Consider the following 23,956-nt stretch of genomic DNA (forward strand, 5'->3'; position numbering starts at 1 on the left):
AACCCTTAGCAAAAAGTTGCAGTCTGTTTGGAATGGGTGGCCAGGAATAAACTGGTCCTGAACATCTCTAAAACTAAGAGCATTGTATTTGGTATAAATCCTTCCCTAAGTTCTAGACCTCAACTGAATCTGGTAATGAATGGTGTGGCTGATACACAAGTTGAGCAGACTAAATTACTTGGTGTTACCTAAGACTGTAAATTGTCATGGTCAAAACATATCAATTCAGTGGTTATACAAAGAGGGAGAGGTCTGGCCGTAATAAAGAAATGCTCTGCTTTTTTGACTCCACAAAGCAAGTCCTGCCTGCTCTAGTTATCTTGATTATTGTCCAGTCATATGGTTGTGCTGCAAAGAAAGACCTAGTTCAGCTCTGTTCTGGGCCAGCTGCAGCTTTACATACTGCTCTTCACTGTAATCAGAGGGCTAAACTAAAATACTATGCATGCCAGTCTCTCTTAGCAAATAATTTAAATAAGAATTTGTACTTTACTGACTTGCCTAGTTATATAAAGATTAGACTAAGAGCATAACATTTCTAAACCCTGATTGTATAATTGTAGTGTAACCAATACCCAAACGGAGATCTCATTGATTTATCAAGACCGGTCCCCATGCTTGTCTCAGAGCAGCGCTTCATTTCCTATTGCTTCTAAATTCAATATGCTCTTTAAATAAATAAGACCTACACCACTTTTAACAGCATATTACTCAACACTATTGAGACTCAAGTCACCTACGGTCGGCCTATAGTATATCGAAAAATATGACGCAACTAAATAAACAAATCGGCATTTTGAAAGAGTATTTTTATCATTATTTTATTAACAAAAACATAAAGATGCCATTATTATTTACATTGTTTTAGTTTGAACGTGCAGACTGGCACTAAACGTTTCCCTAGTCAGCTCCGTTAGTAGTGCAATGGCCCTTAAAGTGTTGCCTGTGTGGAGGGGTGGGTGTCCACCCCGTCCCCTTTCCTCCTCTTCCCTTCCCCATGGGCTAGGTCGGTCTTCTGTTGCCGGCTCTGCGGCCCATCCGTGCCCCCTGCCCTCGTGCCTTGAACCTCGCACGCTTTCAGTGGATACAGCTGGAGAACTGTAAGGCAATACCATTGTGTGCCACTCGGGAGCCATGACCAATATGACCAATATATATTGTCCTGCTATTAACAGGGTAATAATATATCTGTGATCCAAGGGGCTTTTATATCATTCTAAATTAATAATACTAATAGTAATAATCGCTTTGTTTAAAAAATAACAATATTTTGGAGATTATTTAGTTTTCAAATAACGTAAAATGAGCGAGAAAAGGGCCATTCTTGAACATGGGGTGAGACATTGTTACTAATTTGTAAATAAAGCCAGTTTGTTATTTAGAATTATTTATTTCTGTTTTTAGAGGGAGAGAAACCAAAAAAACGACAGTTATCATGGGTCTCCCAGTCAAGGCATTGAACCAGCATATGTAGCAACACAGCTCGCACTGCTATGCAGTATCTTAGACCGTTGCGCCACTCAGGCGATGTATAACGTGACCAGTGGCCTACAGTACTACAGTAAGAGCAAAATAATCCTAACAAAATAAAAACCTTAGTGTAACAACAGTTTTAGTAAGTAATACTGAAGTTGTGTACAATTATCAGTTTCTATTTAGGTTTATGTCGCCCTTCATTGTCAGTTAGAGACACAGTAGGACCCAAAAGCATAATCAGGGCTCTAACTCCCCCTTGCGCTGGTCTGGAGCAATGAAGTAGTGACGCAGGGTACCGTACTAAACCACAAATTACTTCTAAGTCCCGCAGCATAATCACACAACTTTTAATGGAGCAACCACTGTAGATTTGCCCACTTGCCAATGAAAGTAATCATTAAAATAATTGGCAATATCAAATAGTTTTGTGATGAACAAGCCATCTGATTTGATGAAAGATGGAGTTGAATTTGTCTTTCTGCCCATAACTTAATTTAATGTACTGGTTTCATAATACAGTTTCTTCTTATATTTGTTGAGTTTAGTCACATAATTTCTCATTTTGCAGTAAGTCAGCCAGTCAGATGTGCAGCCAGATTTATTAGCCACTCCTTTTGCCCCATCTCTTTCAACCGTACCATTTTCAATTCCTCATCAATCCATGGAGCCTTAACAGTTCTAACAGTCCGTTTCTTATTAGGTGCATGTTTATCAATAATTGGAATGCAGTGTCTGGATGCTCCTCATTAATCACATCAGACCAACAAATATTTTTAACATCATCCTCCACACGATGCAGTTCGGTGAGCAGTGTCGTCACACCCCCAATGACCAGAAAAAAACACGGTTTGTCCTATGAATCCTGGACTGCATCTCAATAGTCCAAACTGGCTTTCCTTCCTTATCTCCTTTCAGATCAATGTTGATGAAGGAATAGAGATGAAGGAATAGAGATGAAGAATGAAAGCCACTTTCTTTCTCTGACCTAAACTGTGCTGAGGATGCATATGGAATGTAAATGTCACCACAGACCTAATTCAGAGGACTTAAAGTGACATGGTGGTGGGTTAGAGGAAACCTGGTCTTGCTCTCCAGTTTATTGTTCTTTTCACCGCTATATGAGGTTCCTTTGGGAGGGCCGTGTGTAGGTTTAGTAACAGGGGGTTTATTCAGGTTGAGGACACCGACTGACACCATTGTGTAAGGCGTAGGAAAAAGCCTGTCAAATCAAATGGACAGCCGTTGTGCGAGCACTTCTCTTGTACTTTCTGACATACTGAATAAAGGAGGTGAATTAGGGAGAGGGGTGTAAAGAGGAGAGGAAAGTCTGTAGCCTAAAGAGAGAGAAAAATCCATGACATTAGAATCCCTGCTGAATGCTGGCAAAGGGTTCACAGAAGGTGACACAGTCAGAAGTCATCGGTGGTATAGATGAATAGGAATGCTCTGTATTCAGCCCATTCAAACATCCACTTCTCTCTACAGGAGTCCAAGTACATGGACTTGCTATTGGATCCAGATTCCTATTACACAGTTTCCCTATGGGAGGCAGGAGCTTCAGTTTAAGAGGTCACAACCCCATCTGAGACTGCTACTTTATCTCCCTGGCCGTGGCGGACATATCTAACAGAAACGGGCATACCTCTGCTCCTAAACATACCACAGATTTCCCACGCGACTCAGTTCCAGTACAAACACGACTGTCCTATCAGGATTCAGGTTTCCCCACGACTAGGTTAACCAAGGTAAACTCTCATATCCTGACTGTTCCTGCTAAGAAACTGAGTAAAATTCCCTTTTCTCTCCTTTTCTCCAAGTTCTGGCACAATTTCCTGAATGACCAAACCAGAGGTAACAATTCAACCCTCTCATCTATATGAGAAGATTTCCTACTAAGATTTCTCAGTATAGATCTACACCTTTTTCCTTTTGACCCCTATTCACATCAGTTCCGTTTCCTGTGCTGGCTAAATACTTCCTGCTTGACTGAGTAAACTCTAAGCTGACATTTAGACAGCTGTTACTAGAAACAACACTGTCTAACATAAATACACAACGGTAAGTAAGGCTACAGGTTAGGCTCACTAACCATCAAATACATTACTCAAAAGTTACTAACCCCTCAGGCTTAAATAAGTCCTTATCCCCAGTTCCAATACACAGATCAATCACTCAGAGACCCAAAAGTCCTTGAAGCTCTACAGCACTATGAGCCCTTTAGTCTAAATCCCCATCATGACTACCTAAGGGGTTGACAGGAAGTGTTCTAGCCCTCAGTCTGAAGTTATGACAATGGTCTGTGACTCTGCTATGGGGTCTAACTGTGACCTCTATGTACACCCTGAAACTAAACTTTGAAGGCGCTAGAGCAGAACATTAGGAGGGAAAACCTGGAAAGAGGTGACATCTGCTGTTCCCATCTGTGATAATGAATAACTGTGTCGGACCAGCTAGAAGGACCAGGCACAGCTAGCCACTGCCTGGAGGGATGTTTCACTGCTGAGACATGGGATGCATAGTCATTCTTGTGCGTGTCTACTCTCTGACGCACAGGCTAGTCCAAGTAAAGCAGAGCAGGGTGTGATGGAACAGAGATTGTATAAAAGCTTGAACAGATTATTCGTTTAAATTGCCCATTCAATAATTTGGTCACGATCAAGTGTAAATGATGAAGCCATGGATATTTGGCGCTGTGAGAATGTGTGCCTGCAGTCTGCTCAATACTCTCTCTCTAGCCAGCACACACACACACACACAGAGAAAACTAGGCCTGTCCCCAACATCCATTGTCAATTAATAACCACAATATGGATTCTGTTCCCGTGCCTCCTCTCCTCTCTGCCACACTGCTCTGCTCAATGAGTCACTGGCTTACAATGTGCTCCAGCATCGCCACGGCAACAAGGCAAGTGGCTGCCCAGCTGGAGATGAGGCATTTCTCTGGCCTGTTCCATTCCCTGTGGTGCGTGTGTGTGTGCGCGTGTGCCTGATGCTGCAGTATTCAGCCAGGGCTCAGATACTGAGGCACATTGTCTGCCCTTCGCAATTGTGGCACATTTCTCCTCCTCCTTCTCCTTACTCCTTCGTTCCACAGCCCACGAGCTCCAGAGAGGAATGTGTTTACACGGTCTGCCCATCATGAAAAGGCCCTCAGGGAGCTAGACTGACCATCAGTGTGTCAGTCGAAACAGACCTTTCAAACCTGTTACCATAAACAGGGCTAACAGAAATATGATATATAGATCCCCATCATCATCAGCCAAAACAGCCTTTAGGACCTGTTAGTTTGAGCAACATTAACTGACTACTCAAAAACATTAACAAGAACACACAAACTGCACTAGGCGTAACAAAGGGACAAGTAGAGATGGTCACTACAGTCTGATAACATCTCAGGACGACAAGCTAAATCTACCAACGGACATGACATAATGACATTACCAAGTAGCGCCTCACTCATCTCAGCATAGAAAACCATAAACAGAGCTGTCCACAGGCCTGAGCAGCAGCATGTGTTCTCATTGGCTACGGGGGGATTTACAAGTGCTGGGAGAGATTGAGTCAGAGAGAGAGAGGGGAGGAGAGGAGGATGTTGGCATTACTTACTTTCAGGAGGCGGGGGAGGGAAGTCTTCCACAATGTCCATACTGGTTGCTGTTTTTCTGGGCATACAGGTTCCCTCAGCAGCCTGGTGGTGGTGGTGGTGGTCCTCTTCAATCACACATGACCCTGGAGGAAACACACACATGGAGGATGTCAGAGGTGGCACGCTGTGATTCACTGTACACTTATTCAATTAGCCAAGCATAGAAGAATGTTCCCAAACATCACCAGGTCCCGAGTTTTTCCGGGCTACATGGAAAAGTTTTAGCCTAACTAGAGTTTTGCCTGGTAAGGTCACATGGTATAAGTTAGGGATTAAAACTGCCATGGACCTCACGATCCGATAATATCACGATACTTAGGTGATGATATGATATGTATTGCGATTCTCACGATTCTCATAATTCTATATGTATTGTGATTCGATACTGCGATTTGATGTTCCAAACATATTGCTTACTATATGTCTGCAGCAGAGAAACAAGAGATATAAAATGTGTTTTTGATCAGTCATGGAAATAAAAGTGCTGAAAACATGTTGGCTCATTATTTAAAGAGAACAAGCTATAGGATGAAAAATACCAGACTTTTAGCGCAGGTAGAGCTAACTAGCGCTAGCTAACGCTACAAATCCATCAAATATCGATATAATATTGTTCCAAAGATGATGATAATAATAATAATAATAATAATAATAATAAGTAACTGCATTGATTTTTGCCCCCATCACTAGTATAAGTAAGTATGAGCATAAGTACTAATACATGGAAGAATGCCAAAAGATGGCATATAATATACTTTTTAGATTAGATAGCATGAAGAATGTTCCCATACATAATTTCTGTGGTATTTCCCAATGCATTACACCCCACCAATGGAAAACCAAGCAACCAATGCCAACCACATGCTCTTTATTCCAAGTTACTCAATCTCAGTCAAGTCACACCAGCAGGGGAGTGGAGAAGTGGAGCATTATGTTCCTGGCTCTTTTGTCTGAGCGCCAGACATCTGAACCACAACTAATAAAGACAAATAAAAACAACATCAAGAAACAAAAAAAAATTCCTCTCGCCCCACAAACAGTCAGTTAATGTGGTGTATTTGTGTGTGTGTGTTTGTCAGAGCAGGGTTATTTGATCCACTGAGGGTAGCGTGGGACTCCCTAGGGGAACACATATAGTTAGGGTCAGTGACCCTATGTGTGTAAACATGGTGGGGCTGACAGGTTCACACCATGGTATTTTATTAGGATCCCCATTAGATGTTGCGAAAGCACCAGCTACTCTTTCTGGGGTCCACACAAAACATGAAACATTACATAATACAGAACATTAAATTGACAAGAACAGAACAACATCAATTTAAAAATGGCACACGTAGACTATATATCAATACATACAAATAAACAATTTAGGTCAAATATAGGAGAGGCGTTGTACCGTGAGGTGTTGCTTTATTCGTTTTTTGAAACCAGGTTTGCTGTTCATTTGAGCAATATGAGATGGAAGGGAGTTCCATTGAATAATAGCTCTATATAATACTGTACGTTTTCTTGAATTTGTTCTAGATTTGGGGACTGTGAAAAGACCCCTGGTGGCATGTCTAGTAGGGTAAGTGTGTGTGTCAGCTGTGTGTAAGTTGACTATGCAAACTATTTGGAATTTTCAACACATTCATGTTTCTTATAAAAAGAAGAAGTGATGCAGACAGTCTCTCCTCAACTCTTAGCCCAGAGAGACTGGCATGCATAGTATTTATATTAGCCCTCTGATTATAATGAAGTGCAAGGCGTGCAGCTCTGTTCTGGACCAGCTGCAGCTTAACTAGGCCTTTCCTTGCAACACTCGACCACACAAATGGACAATAATCAAGATAAGACTAAACTAGCACTGCAGGGCATGCTTTTTGGAGTGTGGTGTCAAACAAGCAGAGCATCTTTTAATTAAGGACCGACCTCTCCCCATCATTTCAACCATTGAATCTATGTTTTGACCATGACAGTTAACAATCTATTGTCACACCAAGTAACTTAGTCTCCTCAACTTGTTCAACAGCCACACCATTCATTACCAGATTCAGCTGAGGTCTAGAACTTACAGAAGGATTTATACCAAATACAATGCTCTTAGTTTTAGAGATGTTCAGGAAAAGTTTATTACTGGCCACCCATTCCTAAACAGAATACAACTGTTTGCTAAGGGTTTCAGTGACTTCATTAGCTGTGGTTGCTGATGCGTAGATGGTTGAATCATCAGTATTCATGGACACATATGCTTTGTTTAATGCCAGTGGCAGGTCATAGGTAAAAATAGGAAAGAGTGGAGGGCTTAGAGAGCTGCCCTGCGGTACACCAAAGAGAAGCTCCCACAATATTCTTATATTCTTCTTTCAACCAATCATCAGTCGTTTGTGTCAGTGCAGTACATGTTGAGTGACTGTCTCTATAAGCATGCTGAATGTTTGGCTTCCCTCCAGGCATGAGGACAAAGACTTTCCTCTAGGCTCAGATTTAAGATATGACAGATAGGAGTGGGTAAAGAGTCAGCTATAGAGTCAATGCCAGGAGGTTTGTCATTATTGATCGATAACTGACAATTAACCTGTCAGTCTATGTTGTTTTTTGTTTGAATTCTTTACGTGTTCGCTATGCGGGGGAAATGGCAAGACAAGCGGAACTACGTGGCTAAGAACTGTTGGAACAGGGATTATTATCGTAGCAACACAGTTTTGGAGTGAAGGCAATCCCACGCTGTGTCAGATAGGTTTTTTGTGTCTACGGGTGTAGTTTGTAAAGGTTGAAGCATGTATGTTAGGATGGTAACGTTATAATAATTAAGGAGGAAGCGTGAATTCATGCCAAGAATAAGAAGTGTGAAGTTTTTGATTTCCTCCCTTCTGTAATAAGCAGCCAATTAGGTATTTTTCCTTTATTCATGTGTTTAATCTGATACTGTTAAAGCTCCGGCTAAACTGTTTATGTATGTAAGCACTTCAGAGTTATACCAAGCTAATAAGTCACTCATAAGACAAGAAAGTTGTAAGAGTGTTCTTAACTGTATTTTCATTTACTTTATAGTACTTTATAGTTCTCACGGAAGGTGATAAATCTGACACATATATATATATATATATATATATATATATATATATATATATATATATATAAATACAGAATAAAACCACCAGTTAAAATCAAGGAACAGTTGTGCTCGTGGTTACTGGAGGGAGCTACATACAGTATTTTTTCCACCTCTCGAACACTAACTTTACAAAATTCTAAAAACTTGCAATGCTTTCCTTTCCTTTCATTATTTTATTTTATTTTTATGCATGAGTACGATAGCTCACTGTTCATTGTTGGCATTTCTACCTAAATTTGCCTACTTTGCCAATGGCGTAACCATTAAAATAATTGGCAACATCAAATGGCTTTGTGATAACTAAGCCATCTGATTCGATGAAAGTTGAATTTGTCTTTCTGCCCATAATTAATTTAAAGTACTCCAAAGGTTTTTGATCTTGACTTCATAATACAGTTTCTTCTTTTTATTTGTAGTTTATTAACATAATTTAAGCCAGTCAGAGTTGCTGACATATTTAATAGTCACTCCTTTTGCCCCATCTCTTTCAACCATACAGTTTTTCAATTCCTCATCAATCCATGGAGCCTTAAAGTAGTTGGCAATATCAGTTGGTTTTGTGATGAATGAGCCATCTGATTCAATGAAGGATGGAGCTGAGTTTTCCTTTTTTCACAGAATTTCATTTAAGGTGCTCCAAAGCTTTTTATTATCATTCTTTATTTAATTTATCTTGGTTTAATAGTGTAGTTTCTTCTTCTTTTTTTCAGTTTAGTCATATGATTTCTCAATTTTCAATAAGTTTGCCAATCGGTTGTGCAGCCAGACTTATTTGCCATTCCTTTTGCCTCTTCCCTCTCAACCATACCATTTTTCAATTCCTCATCAATTTACAGGGATTTAACAGTTTTCATTTTCTTAATGGGTGCATGCTTATTAGCAACTTCATAAATGTGTCAAGTGCAGTGTCTGTTTGCAGGAATGTGGTTCTGAATATAAAACATCTACACCTCCACCATTGGCATTTCTATATTTTCAATAAATGTTATAATCTTGTGTTGCTACCACTGTATCATCGAAGGTATTATCTAAGTGAGTTTTAGAGATACTCAGAATATGAATGTCATCTGTTACTAGCAAATTATTGATTAATGAAACTTGTTTCTTAAGCTACATATACAGTTGAAGTCGGAAGGTTACATACACATTAGGGAAATATATTTCAACTCAGTTTTTCACAATTCCTGACATTTAATCCTAGTAAAAATCCCCTGTCTTGGGTCAGTTAGGATTGCCACTGTATTTTAATAATGTGAAATGTCAGAATAATAGTTGAGATAAATATTTATTTCAGCATTTATTTATTTCATCACATTCCCAGTGGGTCAGAAGTTTACATACACTCAATTAGTATTTGGTAGCATTGCCTTGAAATTGTTTAACTTGGGTCAAGCGTTTCGGGTAGCCTTCATCAAGCTTCCCACAATAAGTTGGGTGAATTTCATTCCTCATGACAGAGCTGGTGTAACTGAGTCAGGTTTGTAGGCCTCCTTGCTCGTACACACCTTTTCAGTTCTGCCCACAAATTTTATATAGGATTGAGGTCAGGGCTTTGTGATGGCCACTCCAATACCTTGACTTTGTTGTCCTTAAGCCATTTTGCCACAACTTTGGAAGCATGCTTGGGGTCATTGTCCATTTGGAAGACTCATTTGCGACCAAGCTTTAACTTCCTGACTTATGTCTTGAGATGTTGCTTCAATAGATCCACAATTTTCCTCCCCTCATGATGACATCTAATTTGAGAAATGCACCAATCCCTCCTGCAGCAAAGCATCCCCACAACATGATGCTTCACGGTTGGGATGGTGTTCTTCGGCTTGCAAGCGTCACCCTTTTTTCTCCAAACATGACAATGGTCATTATGGCCAAACAGTTCTATTACCAGAGGACATTTCTCCAAAAAGTACAATCTTTGTCCCCATGTGCAGTTGCAAACCGTAGTTTGGCTTTTTTATGACGGTTTTGGAGCAGTGGCATCTTCCTTGCTGAGCGGCCTTTCAGGTTATGTCGATATAAGACTCATTTTACTGTGGATATAGATAATTTTGAACCGGTTTCCTCCAGCATCTTCACAAGGTCCTTTGCTGTTGTTCTGGGATTGATTTGCACTTTTCGCACCAAAGTACATTCATCTCTAGGAGGCTATCTCTATCTCCTTCCTGAGAAGTATGACGGCTGTGTGGTCCCATGGTGTTAATACTTGCGTACTATTATTTGTACAGATGAACGTGGTAATTTCAGCCGTTTGGAAATTGCTCCCAAGGAAGAACCAGACTTGATAAGGGTCTACAATATTTTTTCTGAGGTGTTGGCTGATTTCTTTAGATTTTCCCATGATGTTAAGCAGAGGCACTGAGTTTGAAGGTAGGCCTTGAAATACATCCACAGGTACACCTCCAATTGACTCAAATGATGTCAATTAGCCTATCAGAAGCTTCTAAAGCCATGACATGATTTTCTGGAATTTTCCAAGCTGTTTAAAGGCACAGTCAACGTAGTGTATGTAAACTTCTGACCCACTGGAAGTGTGATACAGTCAATTATAAGTTAAATAATTTGTCTGTCAACCGACTTGCCAAAACTATAGTTTGTTAACAAGATATTTGTGGAGTGGTTGAAAAACGAGTTTAATGACTCCAACCTAAGTGTATGTAGACATATGACTTCAACTGTATTAACGTGGGCTCTTTTGAGCATTTATCTTATGGGATGCTTACTTGCTTTCATTGCTTTACTGTGAAGCTTAGCAGCAGTAGATGTTCTTTATGTTAGTGCAGGGTGAGCTGCTCACAGTGGACTTCCTCCTAGGGCACACCGGCTTAGTGCGAACAGTAGGCACATGATTACTGCATACAATAGCTGTAGGATCAGTAGAGGCATTCAGGGCAGTTAAAGGGACATCAATTAGGTTACTTATATTGTGTCTACTGACAGCCCTGGTGTATTGTACAATTGCTGAAGCATTATGACAACTCTGTGACACAATGGTAGGGATTAGCTGAACTGGGCTTGAGTCATTGAGTTGTGATACAGTCTGGAATTGAACCAGGGTGTCTGTAGTGACATCTCTAACAATGAGATGCAGTGCCTTAGACCACTGCGCCACTAGGCCCATTTAGTTTACAAATAATCCTGGGGTCAATTAGATTCTGTTTTTGTTGATGAGAGCTAGAAATTACTCAAAGACAATAACAGTTCAAATGTTTTATTGTAAACAGCTGTTATCTGATGTTCAGTAAAATTGAATGAAATATAGTTTGGTATTCTAGGCTAGCGTAACATTTTCTAATAAACTTCTGCATGTACAGTACTGTTCACACGTACACATTACAGAGCAATACTTTTTAGCCTGTAAAAGGCATATTATTGGCTGAGAGGTACTGGGTAGAGTGACAGGTTTGCAGAGGCATATGAGGTCAGAGGTCAAAGTGAGGGTGGGGTTAACAACAGCGGGCTCATTTTACATCTGGGGGGGAGAAATGTCACATGCATGCTAAGGCAGGATACACACAGACGTGCACAGACATGAGACAGTGTATTCTTCCACTGTCTAACAAACAGATACAGGACACATGGAAGACCAAACAAAAGAAGCTTCAAGTTCTGTGGGTCAACAAGTCCTGCATTAGCCCACTTCCATCAAATACAATTAGCCTGTCACACTCCCCTCAAGGGTGGATGATATATCAGTGATGTCATTCCATAAAATAAGAGGCCTCTTGTTGTAGAGTTCCAGTGAGTTCCATACTGTAACAGACATGCTGCTCTCCAATTCAATTCACACCATAATAAGACAAGCTTACAATACAGTACAATCATCTGTGAACAAGACTGCTCCATTCCACTGCACCATTCCAAAGATAAACCATTTACAAGCGACTCAAAGATTGTTTTGTCTATGAATAATGTGAGCTCCTCTGTTTTTTTGTCTCCACCCAGAGTACAGAGCAGCACAGGGACAGGGCAGTACAGTGAATGTGAACACAATACCAGCATTTTCTTCTGTACTGTATGTTGGAGAGTACAGTCAGGTAGAATATCTTTGTCCTGGAGACAAAATATAACTGGCCTAACTTAAGAGCTAGATGTGACTAACTGGACAGATCTTGACATGTATAAAAATCCTAAAAGAATGGGTTACACCCTTAGCTGATAAAATGATTCATCATTGCTATCCTCAGGAGTACTGTACGAGCTGTGACTGAGGAAGGAAGGGAGAGAGAGATGGGGGGCGGGGGGTTGAAGAGGAAACGCAGCAATCAGGTGTGCTCTCATCCTCTGGGCTTCCTCAAGAGGAAAGAGAAAGACATCCCTTCCTCTAGTGGTATCTAGTCCATGTTCCCTGGGGGAGGGGGGTCCTCTCATATACATACAACCACTCACTGTCTATCTGCCTGTCAGCACCTTAGGCTTAGTACACAGCATCATGCCTATTGGAGGCCTTCAAACATTCCTTTAAAGAAGGTCTAGATGGCAGGTAGGCAGGCAGCTGAGACAACAGTTAGCGACGGCCCACCCATTAGGGCGTTAGGGGCGGCACCCCACTTGTGATTGGTCAAAGAAAATAGTACAAATATTGATGTATTTTAACACATATACATATATATATATATATATATATATATATATACACAGTACCAATCAAAAGTTTGGACACCTACTAATTCAAGGGTTTTTTCTTTCTTTATACTATTTTCTACATTCTAGAATAATAGTGAAGACTATGAAATAACACATATGGAATCAAATATTTTATATTTGAGATTCTCCCTTTGCCTTGAAGAGGCGACTCCGGGATGCTGGCATTCTAGGCAGAGTTGCAAAGAAAAATCCATATCTCAGACTGACTAATAAAAAGAACACAGACATTGGACAGAGGAACTCTGCCTAGAAGGCCAGCATCCCGAAGTCGCTTCTTCCCTGTTGACGTTGAGACTGGTGCTTTGCGGGTACTATTTAATGAAGCTGTCAGTTGAGGACTTGAGAGGCATCTGTTTCTCAAACTAGACACTATTATACTTGTCCTCTTGCTCAGTTGTGCACCGGGGCCTCCCACTCCTCTTTCTATTCTTGTTAGAGCCAGTTTGCGCAATTCTGTACGAGATCTTGAGTTTCTTGGCAATTTCTCGCAACAGGAATAGATTGACGAGTTTCAGAAGAAAGTACTTTGTTTCAGGCCATTTTGAGCCAGATTTTTTTATTTTTTTATTTGACCTTTATTTAACTAGGCAAGTCAGTTATTAAGAACAAATTCTTATTTTCAATGACGGCCTAGGAACACTAACTGCCTGTTCAGGGGCAGAACGACAGCTCGGGGGTTTGAACTCGGGGGTTTGAACTTGCAACCTCCCGGTTACTAGTCCAACACTCTAACCACTAGGCTACCCTGCCGCCCCAGTAATCGAACCCACAAATGCTGATGCAAATGCAAATGCTGATGCTCCAGATACTCTGGCTTCATGTAGGTGATTTTTACATAGTTGGCAAGGCCAGTTTTATTGCTTCTTTAAATCAGAATAACAGTTTTCAGCTGTGCTAACATAATTGCAAAAGGGTTTTCTAATGATCAATTAGCTAATCCAAGTTTATCATTTTAAAAGCCTAACACAGCGTGTCATTGGAACACAGGAGTGATGGTTGCTGATAATGGGCCTCTGTACGCCTATGTAGATATTCCATTAAAATCAGCCATTTCCAGCTACAGTAGTCATTTACAACATTAACAATATCTACACAGTATTTCTGATCAATCTGATGTTATTTTAATGGATGAAAAATATGCTTTTCTTTCAAATACAAGGACATTTCTAAGTGACCCCAAACTTTTGAATGGTAGTGTATACACATATATATATTTTTTTTTAGTCAAGCAGTTGCAAAAAAATAAAAAGTATGTTATGGCACATCTTGATTGATGGCTGTCTGAGTGGACTAATCCATTGTGAAGGCTGGGATGGCACCAGTAGTAAGTACATTTACCATACATTTTACCATTTACCATAAATGTACTACTACAATGTTTGTTTGGTTACCATCATTTCTGTTAATCCATTCAATATATTATTACTACAGTCTTACCGTTGTCATTGTAGGAGGGGACACATTGTTTGCAGAGCACACAACCTAGGCTCCTGTCAATGTTGAGTAAGTACACGCACCTGATTCCGCTAAGAAGTAGGCCTAGGCTACCTGGCCTGTGCGCAAATGTAGGCTTATAAATGTGCCCATTTGGGGATCTGATAGTGTTTCTAATCGTCTTAACTCAACACCACTAATGAACTGTGGCGCTTCTCAAAGCAATTTTTTATTCACCTCAAACAGCAAGTAAAAGAAGTCTGTATTTACATCCATTGAGAATTAAAATAGTTCCTTAATGCAGCCTACTTGAAAAATCATTCCAGCTCTCTGTAATGTTCTGATCTGGTGGAAATGTCATAACATAGGCCTACCTGATTACTTCCTGTCCCTTGCGAAAATAGACTACAGTTGTGTCTCTCTGGAGCTCAGCTCAGGGCACGGGAAACTGAGGGTCCAGGATATTTTATACAATGTTGCAAGTTTGTTGGCACAAGCTTTGGGCTGGACCAAGTTGATAGTCGATACAATGTTTCAAAGTTCCTTGCAGACAGGCCATGCGTAGCTAATGTGATTCATTTTTATATTTTCTACCTGCAGGCTGCAATGTTGTAATTTATTGGCTTCATGTTGGTGATTTTTACATAGTTGGCAAAGTACTTTTAGATTTGTATAATTGTAATTTAGATGACAATGATTTTGAGATACAAAGACTTTATTATAAAATAAATGAAACAACTTCAGGAGCCATAATTAAAGAATCTGCGAAGGCCAGCAGCAGCGGAAGGAGGTGGTTTGGGAACAGGTTTTTTTTCTTCTGGTTAGGTCATCTTGATCTCTGGTTCCCTCAAGTCATTTGTGTGTCTTAATTATTTAACCACAGTGTGCTTAAAGCATCAGACAAGCTCAGTAGCCTAAATATAGTTGATTTTATTCAAACACACAGAAAAATACACATTTAAGATTTTTTGTCGGGGACACCACTAAAATCGGACATCTACGTCAAAGAAGAGTCGAAGGATAGAGGAATACACTTGCTAGAACCTTCTCATTGTGGACCTGGTAGGAGGGTGGCTTATTGTTTCCCCCCCCTATGTTGTTCATCAGGTTTTTAAGTAGGTGGCAGGGTGACATGTTGTGTGGACTAAAACAGCATAAAACCAGGTGTGATCAAATGAATTAGCATGATCAAATGAATTAGCCAACAACAATCATTTCGAGAAACATTGAGAAATAGTTTGGATGTTTTGGTTATATTAACCAGTTATCTACCGATAAAAGACAGTACTGTGCAGCCGTCTTCATCGACCTGGCCAAGGCTTTCGACTCTGTCAATCCCCATATTCTTATCGGCAGACTCAGTAGCCTCGGTTTTTCTAATGACTGCCTTGCCTGGTTCACCAACTACTTTGCAGACAGAATTCACTGTGTCAAATCGGAGGGCATGTTGTCCAGTCCTGTGGCAGTCCCTATGGGGGTGCCACAGGGTTCAATTCTCGGGCCGACTCTTTTCTCTGTATATATCAATGATGTTGCTCTTGCTGCGGGTGTTTTCCTGATCCACCTCTACGCAGACGACACCATTCTGTATACTTCCGGTCCTTCCTTGGACACTGTGCTATCTAACCTCCAAACGAGCTTCAATGCCATACAACACTCCTTCCGTGGCCTCCAACTGCTCTTAAAACGCAAGTAAAACCAAATGCATGCTTTTCAACCGTTCGCTGCCTGCACCCGCATGCCCGACTAGCATCACCACCCTGGATGGTTCCGACCTAGAATATGTGGACATGTATAAGTACCTAGGTGTCTGGCTAGACTGTAAACTCTCCTTCCAGACTCATATCAAACATCTCCAATCTAAAATCAAATCTAGAGTCGGCTTTCTATTCTGCAACAAAGCCTCCTTCACTCACGCCGCCAAACTTACCCTAGTAAAACTGACTATCCTACCGATCCTCGACTTCGGCGATGTCATCTACAAAATAGCTTCCAATACTCTACTCAGCAAACTGGATGCAGTTTATCACAGTGCCATCCGTTTTGTTACTAAAGCACCTTATACCACCCACCACTGCGACCTGTATGCTCTAGTCGGCTGGCCCTCGCTACATATTCGTCGCCAGACCCATTGGCTCCAGGTCATCTACAAGTCCATGCTAGGTAAAGCTCTGCCTTATCTCAGTTCACTGGTCACGATGGCAACACCCACCCGTAGCACGCGCTCCAGCAGGTGTATCTCACTGATCATCCCTAAAGCCAACACCTCATTTGGCCGCCTTTTGTTCCAGTTCTCTGCTGCCTGTGACTGGAACGAATTGCAAAAATTGCTGAAGTTGGAAACTTTTATCTCCCTCACCAACTTCAAACATCTGCTATCTGAGCAGCTAACCGATCGCTGCAGCTGTACTTAGTCTATCGGTAAATAGCCCACCCAATTTACCTACCTCATCCCCATACTGTATATTTATTTACTTTTCTGCTCTTTTGCACACCAGTATCTCTACCTGTACATGACCATCTGATCATTTATCACTCCAGTGTTAATCTGCAAAATTGTAATTATTTGCCTACCTCCTCATGCCTTTTGCACACAATGTATATAGACTCTTTTTTTCCCTTCTTTTTTTTCTACTGTGTTATTGACTTGTTTATTGTTTACTCCGTGTGTAACTCTGTGTTGTCTGTTCACACTGCTATGCTTTATCTTGGCCAGGTCACAGTTGTAAATGAGAACTTGTTCTCAACTAGCCTACCTGGTTAAATAGGTGAAATAAAAAAAATAAAAAAAATAAAATAATAAGCAGATAGCTGGTAGCTAGTTAGCTCCCATGCCAAGTTAATTCAAAATGAAAATTAACTGGCAAACTCATCATGCTTTGCGACATTATGTTAGCTTGCTATCACCAGTTACTGTATCTCCAGATAATGTGCTTTCACTTATTGCATCTGCATGCTTGTTGCGTTCTCCCTGGTGTACTCATTCATTCATGAGCTGGCTGCTTATTCTAAATAGTATAATCTAATCTGTTCAAAACAGTAGCAGCATGTGCAACAGTGGTCATTCAGTTTTTGACATGAAAAAGTGATAGTTGTATTTATGCTGCTGCTCAAGTGCACAGATCGCTTTATACATATTCTCAAAGAAACTACCAGTAGTTCGAAAACTTGGTATCCTATATCTGTCGTGATGCTTTGTCGACAACTCCAACCACCTCGCGCCCCGGGTATTCAGACAATCAGTGGCCCCCACTGGTCTGTAGACAAGAGGGTGAAAAAAGAGAACCATCTGATGACAGACTTGGCCAAGCATGTCGTTACATGTCAGCAACACTGTAGTTAGCTGTGCACAGACAGGAAATATGTCATCTAGGGCCTGCAGATAATGCCTCCGTTTTGTTCCCAGTGCAGTCACAACAATTAGCTTTGGTAATAACACCAGTCACAATAGTAATAATAAACATGTTCTCAAAGGGTGAGGAATGATCATGTATAGATACAGTAGTACAGTACTACATAATGAAAATCACAATCTAGGACACTTTAAACCAAGACTGCAGCCAGCCAGGTGACCAAGCAGACACTTGTTTTAAGCCAAAAACATCTCAAGCGCCCTTATTGAAGAATGGCATTCCAGAAATTGTATGATAGAGTCACAAACAAAACCAAGAGCCTGCTCTGGAGTGCACATTGGCACCAGTAGAGAGAATCCTCTAGGCACATCTCTCCTTCCCCTTCTCCGCACACACACGCACACAGTATTACTATCCTACCTAAAATTGACTTCCATTCAAAATCCTATTTCCCTAACCCCCATCGTAACCCTAAAATAGCCTCTGTCCTTGTGGGGACTTGAGAGATTTTTCCTATCCTTGTGGTGACTTCTGGTACACACAAGGATAGTAATACAAACCCACCGACTCACACACAGACCCACATACAGACCCACATTCTGCTTCTTGGACTCTCTGTGCTCTCTGCATGGCTGTGTTATTGGCAGTGTGTCATGATCTCCCATTGCCAGCGTTACTGTAATCAGTGGTCCATTATACACAACAGGTCTCTCTGAATGGACGGGCAAGGATGACAAAAACACTTGTGCTGGGGAGGACAGTGCTCTGCAGCATACTAAAATGGCCAGGCTCTCTCTCTGTCCTTCTCCCCTCTCTGTAGTTATCTCTCAATTCAATTACATTTCAATTATAGGGCTTTATTGGCATGGGAAACATATGTTTACAATGCCAAAGCAAGTGAAATAGATAATAAACAAGAGAGAAAAAAACAATAAAACATTAACAGTAAACATTACTCAAAGGTTCAAAAAGAATAAAGACATTTAAAAATGTCATATTATCTGTATATACAGTGTTGTACTGATGTTCAAATACTTAAAGTACAAAAGGGAAAATACATAAATATAGGTTGTATTTACAACGGTGTTTGTTCTTCTCTGGTTGCCCTTTTCTTGTGGCAACAGGTCACAAATCTTGCTGCTGTGATGGCACACTGTGGTATTTCACCCAATAGATATGGGAGTTTATCAAAATTGCGTTTGTTTTCGAATTCTTTGTGGGTCTGTGTAATCTGAGGGAAATATGCATCTCTAATATGGTCATACATTTGGCAGGAGGTTAGGAAGTGCAGCTCAGTTTCCACCTCATTTTGTGTGCAATGTGCACATAGCCTGTCTTCTCTTGAGAACCAGGTCTGCCTTCGGCGGCCTTTCTCAATAGCAAGGCTATGCTCAGTCTGTACATAGTAAAAGATTGTACATACACAATACCTGACCAATCTCTTTACGTTCAAATAGCATTCTAGTTTTTTTGTAAATTCTTTCCATTGTGTCAAGTAATTATTTTTGGTTAGGTTAGATCTAATTGTGTTTCTGTCTTGGGGCTCTGTTTGTGAACAGAGCCCCAGGACCAACTTGCTTAGGAGACTCTTCCCCAGGTTCATTTCTCTGTAGGTGATGGCTTTGTTATGGAAGGTTTGGGAATCGCTTCCATTTAGGTGGTTGTGGAATATAACGTCTCTTTTCTGGATTTTGATAATTAGCGGGTATTGGCCTAATTCTGCTCTGCATGCATTATTTGGTATTTTACGTTGTACACTGAGGATATTTTACAGCTCTTTTGTTGCAGAGTCTCAATTTGGTGTTAGTCCCATTTTGTGAATTCTTGGGTCGTGAGCAGACCCCAGACCTTCCAACCATAAAGGGCAATGTGTTCTATCACTGATTCAAGTATTTTTAGCCAAATCCTAATTGGTATGTCGAATTTTAGGTTCCTTTTGATAGCATAGAAGGCCCTTCTTGCCTTGTCTCTCTGTCTGTGTGTGTGTTGACAAGGGGCCAGGCAGAGCAGTTTTATGACATGCTGAGGAAGAGCAGTTGAAACATCACAGTGAGAGAGAGATTGAGAGAGCAGCCTGCAGTCTGTCAGACCTCAAGGAGTGGAACTTAAAGGATATTGGATATTTCTCTCATTAGAAATGTAGAGTTCCAACGCACATTAGGAAATGCTCATTTGTTAGCAATAACAGCTGATATAGCAGAGCAGTTTGCATACACTGGGAAATTAGAGTCCATAAGGAGAAATTAAATAGATCTACAGAGCGAGTTAGCAGTAACTCAATGTATACCATTCCATAGCTAAATATCATGTTCATAGCTGCTTTCTAAAGCCTCTGACAGGCCTGAAATGTTAGCTGGCCTAGATACAGGGATCAATATAAGCCAGAGGAGCAGCATGGCATTTCACATCAGCAGCTGTAATTACAGTATATGGGTGTCTGGTGTGGGAAATACACTTCAATAGCATGCCCTAGGGTTAGGGTTAAAGCTGCACTGGCTTTCTTAGGGTCCCTGGTGTATAGACATTTGGACACGTGGAGGGATCAGGCACTATTGAGTGTCTACACTGAGAATATGAGAATGAATCAGAGATCCCCAAATTGAAGTGTAGTCCAGAACAACAGCAGAGATCCATTCCTGTGGTGTCATAAACAGTGCTAGGCAACACACACCCATCACTGAAGAACACAGCAAGCTTTTGACAAATTGCGGTGCATGTAAGATCTTGTCCTCCCTCAGAGCGTGCTTGAAAATGATGTGATTTACCTTTAGAAAGAGTACCTCTGGCAGAATATTCAAGTTAGACCTTTTCTGAAAATACAGAATACCTTTTTGCTTCATTTTGTTGTCTGCCAATAAGATCTAAGCAAGGCCAGCCATCTTACTCATTTGACAATTTTTTCACAGAATGTCAGAATGTCACTATGTCAGTGTGTGAGGCAATAGTAGAGAGGGAGAAGCCAAATAGGTCGTTGTTAGCTGCCCAGGAAGCATTTTAATGTCAGTAGAACAACATTCTCTCCCAACCTCAAATTACGACAAATGACAACAGGCCAGTTCAAAACGTTGATATTTACAGTAATATGCATTATGCTGACTTCAGAGTGGGTACTGGAGATAGTGTTTAAGTGTTTAGGAGTTTCGTTAGTCACCCTAACATACTGACTACATCGGCCACACATGCGCTCCCCGTGCGCCATTGTGCACATGTTGATTTGTCCATCCACACCAGACATGATTATGACATGCAGGTTAAAATACCAAAATCTACTTTTAAATCAAATATATTAATTTCAAATACATTAATTATGTGTGAAACACACATAAAACATTCATGGACATCTGGCTAGTTGTTATTGCTAGCTAGTTTGTCCAGGGAGATGTACATTGGGTTGTTATTTTATCTGACATGCATATGGTCCTCTTTTTAGCTGGTTCTTTGTAGAATTTTGACCCGGAGTCATATAAAATCGTGAGTTTCTCTGCTCCGACGAACAATCCACAGATTAAAAAGGGAAACCTAGTTTTTAGTTAGTTATCTTTAATTCATTTATCCTTGTTTGTCTTTCAAGCATCCACGTGGGTTTCTATCTTCCTGATAACCAATAAGGAGGGGACTTGCAGCACGTGGAGTGTCTCAAATAAAACCACGTTCTACTTTAGCGCTTGGCTACGCAGACATGTACATTTATTTTGTGATACTTGCGCGCGCAACATGGCCAGTGTGGTTTGTATGTAATAGTGACAATTGAATAGTGTAGATGACAAGACATTATAGGAGAAAGTCACAGATCCATAGTGTCCAAAAATATTGACAACGGAACCAGAAGCTTCACAGCTCGAGTCCAATTCTGAACACAGATGTTCACAGCTGGTAAATACACATTTTGGTGACAAATCTCCCATGTCCACCTCCAGAACGAAGGAAGTAAAGCCCAGTCAGTCAGTTTCACACCCAGCTATGGCTGTGCGATGTGCTGATCCACATTACATCTCAGTGCTCCTCAGTGGTGAATGGGAGGATTTACTGCATGATCGCACAACAGTCCTCTGAAAAATCGAAAGTATGCTCCTCTCTGCAGACTGCTATGCACTCTGGCCCGACTCTCACCCTCTGCCAGACACTCTGAGGCTTTCCCATAAGCCTCTACCCACTGGATGAACTTACAGACCCGACACACACACTTTGGGAAATTAGTGATTCTGTCCAGCTGCATCTGTGATCGACAATAACAACCAGAAATAGAATAACAGAGGCTCCCCAATCTGAAATCAACCCTCTGGTATGAAGCTAAGGACAAACTAGGTGGGATGCTGAAGGAGTTATGGTTTGATTCTTAGCATGTAAGGCTAAGCCAGGAACCAGAGCTGCTGAGCCAAAATAAAGATGGAAGTTTAGGGCATGATGGTGATGTACCTGTGGTGTTTGTTCTACAGGAGGAAGTCTTATGCATTGTAGAGCGTGCCGTCTAAAGGCCCAGGGTTCACTTCACCTAACTGCTCAGCTAGAGAACCACTGACTGCAGTAGACCTGGGTACAGCAAAGAGTCCTCATACTCCCCAAATACCAGAGATCCCTTTTTAGGAGTCCTTACCAGGGGTAGAGGCATCTGTACTCACAGCAGCCAAGTGACCTGGCTATTTGCTAAGCAAATTACCGATAGTGTGTGCAAATCTCACAGGCTCTCAACTCTTCCCCCAGTGCTGATGCAAAGTGAACTGGACAAGCATGGAGCCAGACAATACAATAGCAGATCAAAGTGCTCACCGTATCTAAACCATCTTTTAGCAGCCTAGCCCGAGGCGCATAGATTCCTAGAATACTGTTTGATCGGATGTGGTTATAGGCTACTCTGATTCAAATTAGACTTTTCTGATTAATACAAGTGTTACCAAAGAAAGTTCCAGTTCAGTGGAGTCATGCACTTGCTTAAATGAGGAATGCTATACATGACTACGTGAATTTGTTGAAATGGAGTTAGGGTGCTCTGGAACACCTTCTAAAGTGTTTGAATCAAACTTCATGATACACAGTACAACGTTTGGCTATATAAGTTTCCAATACTATTTTGGATTAGGCTAAAATATATAAACTAGACTTAATCAGAAACTAAAGGGTAATTTATTATACAGTACTGCTACAGTAAATTTGCTCAGTTATGACAATACTTTATCATTCACAAACAGTTTATAATTAGTAGCCTGGTTTATTAGTTTATAGACTAGTTTATTAATCAGAAATAAATAGTGAACCTGTAATAACTCTGATGGAAAGTATTGTTTATATTGTCAGGCCTTAATTGTCTTGGTAAGGAGTGGATATAAATCATAATTACATTTAGGTTGCACTTGATACTATGCAATCTATTTTAATATCATGCACCTGTACCCTGGGAAAAAAGAACAGAGGGGAACCATAACTTTCGGCATTGAGTTTGTACAGAACATCTAGAAATTCATCACAATTTTGTCATTGGTGTGACAACCACGTTCCTGCCAATTTCGTACATTGACATTTCTGAAAGACTAAAGACTGTATGCATGAGAAAGATACAATTATACATTCATTTGTTTTGTCCTTGCATGTTTCAAAGCATAACGGTTTACAATATTAGCAGAACTAACAGAACCCACAGGACAAATTATTATGAGACACCCGTCTCTGAATTGACAAACCGATACATGTTGGCAAAGACAACTCGCCACGTTTTAAAACAGCGCACCCGGGCGAACGATCACTCACTTTGTTTGCAGAGAAAACATGTAAGTTAGATCTCTTCCATTCGTAGAATAGCGTCCAAATACAGCTGAACATAATGTACTGGTTATATTACTGTATTATAAATCATAAAATGACTTTCAAACAATCTTGAAGTTCGGGAATATTTTCCATAACACATAGAACTCACCATATTTCGAATCCTGATGAATATCGTTATTTTTCCTAGTTCCACATTAAAGATGTGCAAACAAATCCCTGTCAAACACTGAGGAAGAACTTCTTCTGCTCCTATAAATGAATTGTCCCTTTTTCCATTTTCCTCGACTGAAATTATCCAAGTTCTTCCCAACGCCATCCGAGTCCATCCAAGACCTCGCCTCCTTTTCAGTCATTGGTGGAGATTCGGGTGCGAAGCCTTAATTGGCTCAAAAGGCCCTCAATTACATTCCTGAGATCCTCCTCCTAGGATTTATAATGCGTTGTTAACCAAGTGGGAAGGTGGTATTTACAATATACGACTAGGAAAAATCCACTTAAATGCCCCTCCAATTCGTAATTTCTAGTGGGAAACTCGTCTATCATCCC

The 23,956-nt window shown here is 40.7% G+C and overlaps 1 protein-coding gene across 2 annotated transcripts in view; it reads right to left on the bottom strand.

Moving 5' to 3' along the window:
• Positions 1-23,743, bottom strand: part of LOC139375326 (rho guanine nucleotide exchange factor 10-like) — a 74,615-nt gene extending 50,872 nt beyond the window's left edge. The window contains exons 1-2 of one of the 2 annotated variants that reach the window (XM_071117004.1): positions 23,559-23,734; positions 5,083-5,205 (exon numbers count right to left, since the gene is read on the bottom strand). In XM_071117004.1, the coding sequence (XP_070973105.1) occupies positions 5,083-5,146 (64 nt within the window). In that variant the 5' untranslated portion in view covers positions 5,147-5,205; positions 23,559-23,734. Of the gene's footprint in view, positions 1-5,082; positions 5,206-23,558 lie in introns of both variants that reach the window. The other variant, XM_071117003.1, reaches the window with a different exon arrangement.
• Positions 23,744-23,956: the final 213 nt, after the last annotated feature.

The sequence above is a fragment of the Oncorhynchus clarkii genome, chromosome 19 (assembly GCF_045791955.1).
Source record: "Oncorhynchus clarkii lewisi isolate Uvic-CL-2024 chromosome 19, UVic_Ocla_1.0, whole genome shotgun sequence".
Lineage (NCBI taxonomy): Eukaryota > Metazoa > Chordata > Actinopteri > Salmoniformes > Salmonidae > Oncorhynchus > Oncorhynchus clarkii.